Source organism: Lygodium microphyllum, chromosome 11 (assembly GCF_053477565.2).
Source record: "Lygodium microphyllum isolate KBCC chromosome 11, Lygodium_microphyllum_v1.1.10, whole genome shotgun sequence".
In the NCBI taxonomy this organism is placed as follows: domain Eukaryota; kingdom Viridiplantae; phylum Streptophyta; class Polypodiopsida; order Schizaeales; family Lygodiaceae; genus Lygodium; species Lygodium microphyllum.
This window is the reverse complement of record NC_141145.1, coordinates 107,002,977-107,014,093: the sequence shown is the minus strand read 5'-3', so window position 1 is coordinate 107,014,093 and position 11,117 is coordinate 107,002,977. Positions and strand designations below refer to the sequence as shown.

Below are 11,117 nucleotides of genomic sequence, written 5' to 3'. Positions count from 1 at the left end.
ACACCTAACAAAAACCAAAAGCAAGATAAATAAAAGGATGCAAAGGGTATAGAAGAAATAAGAAAAGGGTCAAAAGGAAAAACAAGGAGAGTAGAAAACTCCATTGAGTGTCTATTGAATGTCATTCCACATTTGTTGACTTAATATATATACGTACAAAGTTTTTAAAAGTTAGTCTACAAGCTAAGTGTAAAAATAAAAACTTAAATATAACTATGTACTTGGTGTTAAATTTTCTTAACATGCAAATTTAATTCTCTAACAATGATGTAAAAAATATTGCTACATACACAAGGCACCAAAGTGACGATCCTTGCAACACACATTTTCTCATTTGCATTTGTTGAATATGTGAGGATCTTTAAAAAAGGGAAGCTTTGTTATACAATCGTGGAGCTTAAAGGTTGTTGGATATGATTGATCATCCTTTCTTTTATTGTAGCATGTACAAGTTTGTATAGAGTTCCTCATATAATACATCAAATGGTGACCCATCTTGTGAAGCATAGCCTGGGTTTATAAGGAAAAGTAGCATATAGTGATATGTCATGTGGTCTCCTTGCATGTATTCTAATCCACATGTATTGTGCGTTTTCATCTTTGTGTGTCACTTGCACATCTGTGAGACCTTCGCGAAAAAGTAAAGCAACACCCCCAAAGCCCATAGTACTGCCAAGCTTTCGAGCTTGTGAGCAGAATGCACTTTCTCATTTGTACCCTTGAACATCTAGCAATCAGCTCCCTTTGCATTGACATGCTTCTCTATACATGGTTATGTCCATATTTCAAAACTATCCTCAAAATACCCAGTATCCAAACGTAGTGCTTCATTTGCTATTCCACATTGACATCGTAAGTGTCTCATAGATTGCGCAATGTCATTGTGATTGATGTTCTACAATAATTACCCCTACTAGCACATGCATGTGTGAGAAAGAGATAAGAAGTTAAGTAAACAAACTAATTACCCTCACTGTTAAGGCATCTAGGTTAGTCCAACATTGAGGCTTTATCGGAGCCATTCAGACTAAAAATTTGAATTGCCCAAATTTGAGCATTGATGCAGGCAAACAGATTTTAATTGTTTAGTATTTATGAAGTATTATTTGGTGTCTTTGTGATTGAGAATCCATCTCAGATGATTCCTGCAGTAAATGGAAACCAAGGGGCCTAAAGATCATGTAAATGAGGGCTTCCAAAAGTAACAGAAGAAAGCAATGCTTTTTTTCAAAGAGGAGAAAAAAATCCATTAATAAGACTCCTTGGAACAGAATATCTCAATGCAAAATACCAGAAGAGAGCAATGCTTCCCTATTTCAACATCTCATAATCTTTTGGTTTAGATTTCAGCCACAGTACTCAACAGACACTCGTCATTCCCTTGCTTGCATGACAGTTGAAAGTCAAATTCTGGGAACATAGCTGGGTAGCTCTACACAATCATCTTTCACATGCTCACCCTGCGTCCCTTAAAGTCTTTGCAGGTTGGTGTAGCATAAAAGTATGGATACATCTGAAACTCTTATGAAGAGTTTCTGGCTTGTCGCAGCTCTAAAATTTTAGTAGCTTAAACCAACCCATCTGCAACAGAGCACTAAGTAATACCATGGAATCTGATGACTGAGTTTCTATTCTTCATGCAATTGGGCTTCCAGGTTCACTTAACAGTGGACAATTTCTCTGCCTGATGTTGAAAATAGTCCTGGATTGATTTCACAGCTCGTAGATGCATCAGTTGCCGCTCCAAAACTGGTCTATGTCTCACCTGCAAAACAGAGTGACAAGCTTATTTGTAGATCATATTTCTTCTACTAGTAAAGATACTGATTGATCTCTTGTTATACTAATCTTTACGAATGGTCACATGCAAAGCCCATCTTCACCTAGATTTAAAAGCTACTCTCAGCATCAGATCAGCCCTCTCCCTCTCCATCCTACATGCCCCCTTCTTCAGGACTTCTTTCAAAACAAAAAATTAAAAGGCATTGATATGTTAATAAGAGCAAATGAGGGCTTTCAGAGGTTTAAGGATGATGTGTAAGGAGCTAATGGAATCTGACTAGAGAATCATAGAGCGAAAGCAAATATTGAAGAAATCTTTGACAGAAGCTCATTGCACATTTATTACGAGCCAATCTAGGGGAGCCAACTAAGGGGGTGACTGGGCAATGCTAGCAAACCAAAAGCAGTAAAGAGAAGACATCTTGCATACTGGCTTTGAAGCAGAGTAAAGACCTTCAGAGGGGCAACTGGGTAACTCAAATTTGAGTGTACACACCAAGAGGCATTGTGGAGTGAATGTAGGTATTCCTGCAGCTTCACAAAGAAGGTTGTCTGAAGTGCCTGAAAGTGCTTAAGCCTATACTTTTATCTCTATTTCAGCAAAAAATTGTGGCCCTACAGAGCCTGGCTGACATTTCAACTAAGTACAGATCTGAGATGCTGGAGTAAGAAGGCTAAGTCCTTTGATATTTTGTAGCTGCCCTTTGAGTCAGTGTTTGGAGTTTTCTCTGAGCATATTGACATAAACCATCTTTCTTGACCATTTGAAAAGCCTAATTTTGCAAGTACCTATTCATCAAAACTTTCTGGAACTCCATCATGTAGTTAAAAACTACATGATGATGGAATTTGAAAAGCCTAATTTCGCAAGGAGAGTACCTATTCATCAAAACTTTCTGAACTCCATCATCATGTAGTTAAAAACTTCAACTATCAAACATCACAAATGGAAATCATACACGAGTTCGATGTTGTCCAAGCTCAGCTAGCTCCTGCTTGTACATACAATGATTGATCTTGCTGAAACTTAATGGAGATGTCTCTCGGCTGCTTTCAACTGCAGCACGCTGCTTTCCTCCAACTGTTGAAAATTGCAGTCATGGAAGTACTTATGTGTCTTCCACAAGAAACAAAGTATATCCATGACCTGAAATGCATATAAAAAGAGAAAAAGGATAATTACATTCAGGGTGTGTTGCTTGAGTGGGTGAACCGGAACTGCTGTGTGCAAGCAATGCATCCTCACAGCTCTCCAAGATAACTTTTTTCAATTCATCATCAAGATGATCGACAACATATTCAGGAAGAGTCTCTCCTGGATCACATTCAGAAACTTAATGTAAGTAAGCAAATGAGACCCAAAATCAGTACTTACAGTGGACAAATCTTTTTTATTTGTTTCTACATGACAAAGGCAGCCTTAACGTTGAAAAAAAATACTAAAAGAATCCAAAGAACAGATCCACGTTATGTGAATTTTTGCTGCTCTTGTACATTGCAAACAAGTCTGCCTCGCGGTGTGTACACACTAAAGATGTACAGTGGGGTTGTGAGGTAAGCAAGTCTATGAATGCACAGTAGTGTTACACAAAATGGTTGAGATACTGACCATCTTTGTAGTTTCTTGGTTTGGGCATTGAAAAGATCACTCATACCAAGTGAGTAGTTGCACATGCTAATCAAAACTCTCTCTCATAAGCAGACCTGTTTTTTAGTAATATACCAGAATTACCATGCTTAACTCAAAACTGGCTCTTGAAAGGGGTCAGGGAAGTCTAGTATTCTTGACATTTCATGCACATTTTTCTTCAACAGCATATGTATTTTTCTCAAGATGAATGCATGGGAAAGATCACCTAGAAACACTTCCAAAAAGTCTCGACATATTTTCTAGCCTAGCGTTCATGGGTCCAGCCCCATTTTTGTGCTATTTTGGGCATTAGACAGGTATTCCACCCTGTATCCAAATCAACAAACTGCAAGGATGCTCATGAGTATACTGCAACAGCAAACAAGACGTAGTATGGTGCACCAACTCACTGAGATTTAACACACAAAATAATCTCTATTCTCTCCCTTCAATTATGTAAACCTAAGTGGAAACCGTCTCGTTCATGGCTAAAGAAAGGCTAGTGAGGGTAGAGGCGAACTTCGAAAATTGTGGTAGTGATAGTCACGATGCAACTGTAGTTGAAGATCCTGATGTGGGAGCTTCTTCTTCAGATTATTATGGATTCACATGTTGAACTATCTGGCATTGCAAGTACTAATGAAAATTGTACTAATTGCCAGCTTGAGAATTTGTGAAGTGCATGTTTGGGATTGTCTGATTTGTTTTGGTCTGGCTTCATTTTGGTCTAGAAACGTGGGGCTGCTTGGAACTTGACTATAACTGGTTAGTCCTCCCCCATTATCTATCCCAGCTGGGTTTCCAAATTCCACATTGTGTGTAAAAGAGAGGGTTTTTCTGTCGGAGCAGATATAGCATCTTGCTCTGAGAACTTCCCCCCCATAAAAATCCCTTCTATCAATAAAGAATTAACTATACAAGGCAGTGCAATACTACACCCCATGCTGCTGGTCCCAGGTATATACAAAAGCCAAACAGCTATAAATCAGGAGGGCAGGAAACAGCCAAAGGGGAGCATGATACTCCCAATAAATGCCAGAACCATGCTTCTACCAAGAAAGGAACAGCAAGGCCCATGGCCCCATTGGTGCTCTTCAGCATGTTCTGCTGTTCCCTATTTCTTGTCCAAGTAACCTTGGAACGTATGACTGAGCTTTGACCATATCCAACTCTCAAAGATTGTTACTCTAGGATATATAGGAGGGATAAATTGTACAAGCTTAGAACTTGGGAACAAAGCCTCCATTCTTTCCTCATAAAGGCGCTTAAACAACATCCACATATAAGCAAAGTGAGTTGAAGAAGGCTTCTTTTGGGTGTAAAGTCCCTTTATCTCCATGGTTATAGTCATACGGGTGTGAACACACCCTTATTGTACCCTAACATATAAATACATTCTTTTATTCTTTGTGTACCATCACGATCTGATACACCTATCTCTGCATTCACTCTCTCTAACTCTCATCTCTGTAGTTCGTGCCTTGCTCTCACACTCCATTGCACACTCTCTCCCCCTTCAAACTGGTATTAGAGCACAGAGTGCATGCTTCCCGAGATCAAAGGCAGCTTGCAAACAGCTCGAGGCAGAAGGTCAGTCGAGCACCAGTCAGGGTGACTAGTAGCTGCTGAGTGTGTGACTGTCAGGCAACAGGCTGACGCAGGCAGTTGACCAGACTGCCAGGTGACAGGCAACAGCTCACAGGTGACAGTCAGGCAGGACCAGGCGGCAGGTCCAGCGTGACCAGCGTGGACCAATGGGCAGCAGCAAGCGTGACGGCAAGGATGGCAATGGACTTCGTGTCCAGCAGACGACTGGACATCGTGTCCAGCACGACGACCTAGTGACAACAACTAGGAGCACCAGACGCGACACGCTAGTGACCAGGCGCCAGCGTGACCACACAGGGCGGCGATCGGGCAAGCGACGTGATGCCTAACAAGTCACGGACCTAGACAGCGGGTCAACAGACCCCTCTTTCGTTTTTTTAATAAAAATTTTTGGGTTATTTTATCTCCTCTCTTCCAGGTGTTCGCGCGCGCAAGCACAGCGTGCAAATTTGTGCAGATTTAGGCCCAGAAAATTGGGGCTTTTCAGATTGAGTGTTGTTCATGCATAATTGAGGCATATGCGTCAGAAATTGCAGACATTGTGCGCGTTTGAATTTGGGATTTCGCCAAATTTACTGAAATTTTACTCATTTGAGTGAAATTTCTCAACATTGGACCCATAAAATTTGGGGCTTTTGCTGTATTGGTGAAATTTTGTTCAGTTGAGTTAGATTGGTTGACATTCGTGCACACTTGGACCCAGAAATTTTAGGTCTTTCGCAAAATTTTGTGAAATTTTGCTAAATTTGTCCGTTTTATGCTCTCGGGAACATGTATTAATGCAATTGGGGCAAATTTGATAGTGAAATTTATGGGATTTTGCTGAAATCTATGGATTTTGGCAAAGTTGATGCATGAAATGCACTTTGGGAATATTTCTAAAGCAATCTTGTTGCCATAAGCAGAGTGATTTGAGCATTTCTATCTCCCGCTTGTGCGATTTTGGAGAAATTGCAGAGATTTCTTGGTGTTTTGTGTATTAGAAGTTGATACAAGCACGTATCTATGCAATACACATGCTGTATAGCTCCCATTGAGTTGATGTATTGCTGATTATTCATGTTGCAGCAGTCTTAGTGATCATTTGCAGATCTAGGATTGTTGCAGATGTATTTTTTTGGTGATATTGCTGAAATCGGAGTTACCTGGCAGTGATGTATGCATTTAATGTATGCTGAAAGTGCAGTCATACAGCTGAAAGTCATTCGTTCTACTGCTGTACATGTAGTTGGACTGAATCTTGCTATTATTTACTTTTTTTTAAAAAGAGCTAAAATCAGCTGAATATTCAGCTCATTTTTGCTGTTATAAATTGCAGTATTGAATTTCTGGTGTATTGCTGAAAAATGGCTGCAAATGCTTCTAGCAGCAGTGACACTAAATCCATCTTTGAAATCAAGAGGTTTGATGGCATTGGCTTTGACTTGTGGAAGGATAGGATGCAAGGCATTTTGTTTCTCAAGGACTGTGAAGATACTATCTTGGAGACTAAGCCTGCACCTATGACAAATGTGGATTGGGCTAGACTTAACAAGAAAGCCATTGGATACATTAAGATGGTAGTATGTGATGATGTACTTACAGACATCAAGCGTCTTGATACAGGTTATGCTATATGGAAAAAGCTTAAGGACACTTATGAAAATACAACTCCTGTGAATCAAGTGCATCTTATGTGTAAACTTGTGAACATGGAGTTGGATGAGTCTAAGCCAACATCTGAGCATTTGAGTGCTTTCATAGGGTTTTTAAGTCAGTTGCAGGACTTTGGTTTGGCAGCTTTCGATGATAAATTGAAAGCTATTTTCTTATTGATGACTTTGCCCGACAACTAGGAATCTTTGGTTGTATCACTTAGCAACAATCCCGCTTTGACTTTTGATGGTGTTAGGGGTTGAATCCTTAATGAAGAAATTAGAAGAAAGTCTAGTGGTGAAAGTAGTGGCTCAGCTTACCATGTAAGAGGCAGGTCTGAAAAGAGGGGTAATGCAGCTACTGAAGGGAAAAGAAAAAGCAAAAGCAAGGGCAAACGACAGGATGTCACATGTTATCAGTGTGGGCATGAAGGGCATAAAAAGCCCGATTGCCGGTACTTTAAGAAAGAGCAAGAAAGAAAGAAACATCAGGGTAAGAAAAAAAAGGATGATAAGAAAGATGATGACAGCTCTTCCTCAAAAGAAGTTGCAAAGGCAAATGTTGCATCTAGTGTGGTCATTGAAGAGCTTTCTAACACTGAAGAGATACTTGTTGTCGCCTCATGTAATGATGCAGATATTATGGCAGCAACAGGTGATATGCACATCACCAAAAAAAAGGTAATTGATGCCTTACGTTCAGCTCATGATGGGTTGTCACAATCATGGATAGTGGACAGCGGTGCCTCTTTTCATGTTACCCCCTCTGTGGAGTCATTTTTTGAATACACTGCAAGTTGCCTAGGCAAGGTTTACTTGGGTAATAACTATGCATGTGAGATAGAGGGTGTTGGCACCATTCACTTGGCTCTTGAGAATGGCCAAGAGCTAATTTTGTAGGATGTCAAATTTGTACCTAGCATAAAGAAAAGTCTACTATCAGTTGGGCAGCTTGATGCTAAAGGGTATTTTACTACCTTTGGTGGTGGATCTTGGAAGGTCCATAAGGGCTCTATGCTAATTGTTAAAGGTAGCAAAAGGGGGACTTTATATTACTTGCATTGTAAAGCATTACTTGGCAAATTCTTGGCTGTGGCTGAAGTCCATTCATAGATGGACCTTTGGCACAAAAGACTTGGTCATATGAGCCAGAAAGGCCTTCAAGTTCTCTCCTCTTTAGGGAAATTTGATGTAAAAGGCTCTGGTCTCGAATTTTGTAATGATTGCTTATATGGAAAACAAGTGAAGCCTCCTTATTACTGCAAAGAGCATTTGGTTTGTAAGCTAAAACGCAGCTTATATGGGCTGAAACAAGCCCCTAGACAATGGTACAAAAATTTGATACCTTTATGCTCAGTCATGGATTTAAATGCAGTCATGCAAATCACTGCTTATACACTAAAAAGGCTGATGATGGAAGCCTTATTGTGCTGGTTTTATATGTGGATGGCATGCTAATTGCAGGACAGCATAAGAGTACATTGCATGCTCTTAAAAGGCAGCTGAATTCAGCCTTCTCCATGAAAGATTTGGGGGCAACTGAACACATTTTGGGCATGCGCATTAAAAGGGCAACGTTTGTTGTTTCTCTCACAAGACAAGTACATCAGCAAAGTACTTGACGGGTTTAATATGGTTGATGCTAAGCCTCTTGGTGTGCCTTTACTACCACATACAAAGCTTAGCAAAGATGATTGCCCTAAGGATGATGCAGCTGCTAGTGCCATGAAGGGTATGGTATACCTTATGCATCAGCTTGTGGATCTTTGATGTATGCCATGGTTGCAGCTTGACTTGACATTGCTTATGCAGTGGGAGTTGTTAGCAGATTCATGTCTAACCCTGGCAAGCCACATTGGGAAGCAGTGAAATGTATCTTCAGATACTTGAAAGGTACACAAGAAAAGTGTATATGCTATGAAAAGGGTACACTAGAGTTGTAGGGATTTTGTGATTCAAACATGGCAGGAGATCTTGACACTAGGAAATCTACTAGTGGGTATGTGTTTACTTTGGCTGGTGGGGCTATCTCTTGGTGTTCAAGATTGCAAAAAATTGTGGCACTGAGTACTACAGAAGCTGAATATATTTCAGCCACAAAAGCTTCTAAGGAAGCTATTTGGCTTGGTCGTCTGGTCAAGGATTTTGGTCTTTCTTCACGTACTCCAATGCTTAGTTGTGATAGCCAAAGTGCAGTATGTCTGGCTAAGAATACCATGTTCCATGCACGTACCAAACACATAGATGTTCGGTACCACTTTATTCGACACGTCTTGGAAGATGGTCTTGTCACACTAACTAAGGTCAAAACCCAAGATAACCCTGTAGATGTTCTCACTAAGTGTCTTGCAAAGGCTCAGCATGAGCATTGCATTCGTTAGTGGGAGTTGGTTAGCTTAAGGGTACCATTTCGGGCCTTTAAGTGGGAGGTTGTTGGGTGTAAAGTCCCTTCGTCTCCGTATTTATAGTCATACGGATGTGAACACACCCTTATTGTACCCTAACATATAAATACATTCTTTTATTCTTTGTGTACCATCATGATCTGGTACACCTATCTCTGCGTTCACTCTCTCTAACTCTCAGCTCTGCAGCTCGCGCCTCGCTCTCACAATCCATTGTGCACTCTCTCCCCCTTCAGCTTCTTCAACTCTGTATCAACTGAGGAGACACAATCATGATCATTCACTGCAGGACACTGGGCAGTTGAGATGTTCCAAGCAGTAAGGCAGCTCATAGAACCCATCTAAAAGTGGTGCAAGAGGAGACTGGGCAGACGCATGAGCATTAGAGACCCAAGTAACCCTAGATGAGGATAATCTATACAATCTTGTCAGTAGGGTCCTCACAGCCAAGGGCATGTTCAGTATCCATAGGCCAAGTCACTACACCCCACATGAGGGTATGGATGCAGTGTGCCAAGAAACACTGCTCGAAAGATACAAGTCACATGTTGGGCCAAGGACAATCACATAAACAGTGATGTGGTGTGTCCAACTGAACAACACAAAGCTGGCAAGCTGGGGAGTGGTTTGTCTATGCAAGCCAATAGTAAATACTTTACTGGACAACCTAGGAAATCACAACATAAGATACGTAATGCTTGTGCTACTAATGAGCAACCATCTGACAATTACAGCCCATGTACAAGCCCCTACTATTATGGACACATACATGGAAATCAGTAGTCTATCTCATTGTTCCTAAATCCTGGTCAGAAACTGGGATGCATTATGCAATCCCTTTGATACATTAGCAAGCAAATGAACTTCACCTACCTACCATGATGCAAAGGGGCAAAAATGGCACTTGAACCATGAACAGCCAAGGGTGTCTGTTGAATGTTAATGGCAGTGCCTCCATGGATACAGAAGATACTCCAAATGTGCAAATGATGGCTGCCAAGCTGCAGTTCCATTTCATCAAGCAACATTTTGGAGCTAGAAACAGTTAGCATGAAGGAACTAGCCAAGAAGCTTCAAAACACCTAATCTCATAAAACTGGCATGCAAAAGGGCAATAAAGAACCACCTGTTGCATCAATAATTTAGCACTATTGAAATCAAAAAGCATATATTACACAAGGGAGCTAGATTGCTCTTGCACATAGACATCACCAAAATGGCCCCAAACCCTGGTACCCCTTGCAGTATTACAATTATCTATTGAAGAAGCTTTGATAAATTGATTCTCAGCACAAGCTGGCCAATATTTAGAAACCAAGTGTGCTTTGGCAGTGCTGCTTTCCTTACATACTAGGTTTCAGTCTTGCTGTCTGCTGTCTAATAGACATTGCTTGTCATTTTGCCATCATCTAATATCAAAATACAAGCTTCAAGGAAAGATGCAACATGAAATTGGCCTAGAATATCAAGTTTCAACAGTTTCCTATCCAAGGCAGACCTTAGAGAGGCACCTAATAAAACAAAATTTCTGAAGGCATCTTCTTATTACACAATGCTTTGATCAATTGTACACCAAAGCTTTCCAGATCAGAAACAATTGAATATTGTTAAGTTCATCTCAAAATGCACAACAGACCAGAAATGAATTGTATGCATGCATAAGAGTTTACATAATGATGCAAATAAAAAAGAATGAACTCCTACGTAGCTTTTGTAATTGGACAACATAATGCACCTAATGGTGCAGAAGGGAAAGAGTTAAGTTTAGAGGGTCCATATCCATGTTAATCAACCTTTCTCTAGTTTTTTGAAAGCTTCATTCCTTTTCATTCTCTGCATAACAGCCAGAAAGTAACATATCATAAAATATTGATACCCCTAATCCTGATGAAGCTTTAATATGCTCTCTAATCCTTCTATTTTTACATTTTATCATCTCTTTACTCTTGTTGTAATCCAGAAAAAAACTGTTAGCACAAAAGAGAACCCAGATATGGCAGCTTATACAACCTGTAAAGTACAGCACAATCTTGGACAAGAGTCTAGAGCACAAGGAAA

At 40.3% G+C, this 11,117-nt stretch overlaps 1 protein-coding gene across 7 annotated transcripts in view; it reads right to left on the bottom strand.

Annotated features, from left to right (window-relative positions):
* Nucleotides 1–1,218: 1,218 nt before the first annotated feature.
* LOC148029199 (uncharacterized) overlaps nt 1,219–11,117 on the bottom strand; it is a 121,383-nt gene continuing 111,484 nt past the window's right edge. For 2 of the 7 annotated variants that reach the window (XM_087687947.1, XM_087687951.1), the window contains 4 exons: nt 10,853–10,892; nt 2,966–3,097; nt 2,742–2,863; nt 1,232–1,765 (listed from right to left, as the gene is read on the bottom strand). In XM_087687947.1, the coding sequence (XP_087544073.1) occupies nt 1,658–1,765; nt 2,742–2,863; nt 2,966–3,097; nt 10,853–10,892 (402 nt within the window). In that variant the 3' untranslated portion in view covers nt 1,232–1,657. Of the gene's footprint in view, nt 1,766–2,741; nt 2,864–2,965; nt 3,098–9,936; nt 10,061–10,852; nt 10,893–11,117 lie in introns of all 7 variants that reach the window. The other 5 variants (XM_087687948.1, XM_087687952.1, XM_087687950.1 and 2 more) reach the window with 5 other exon arrangements.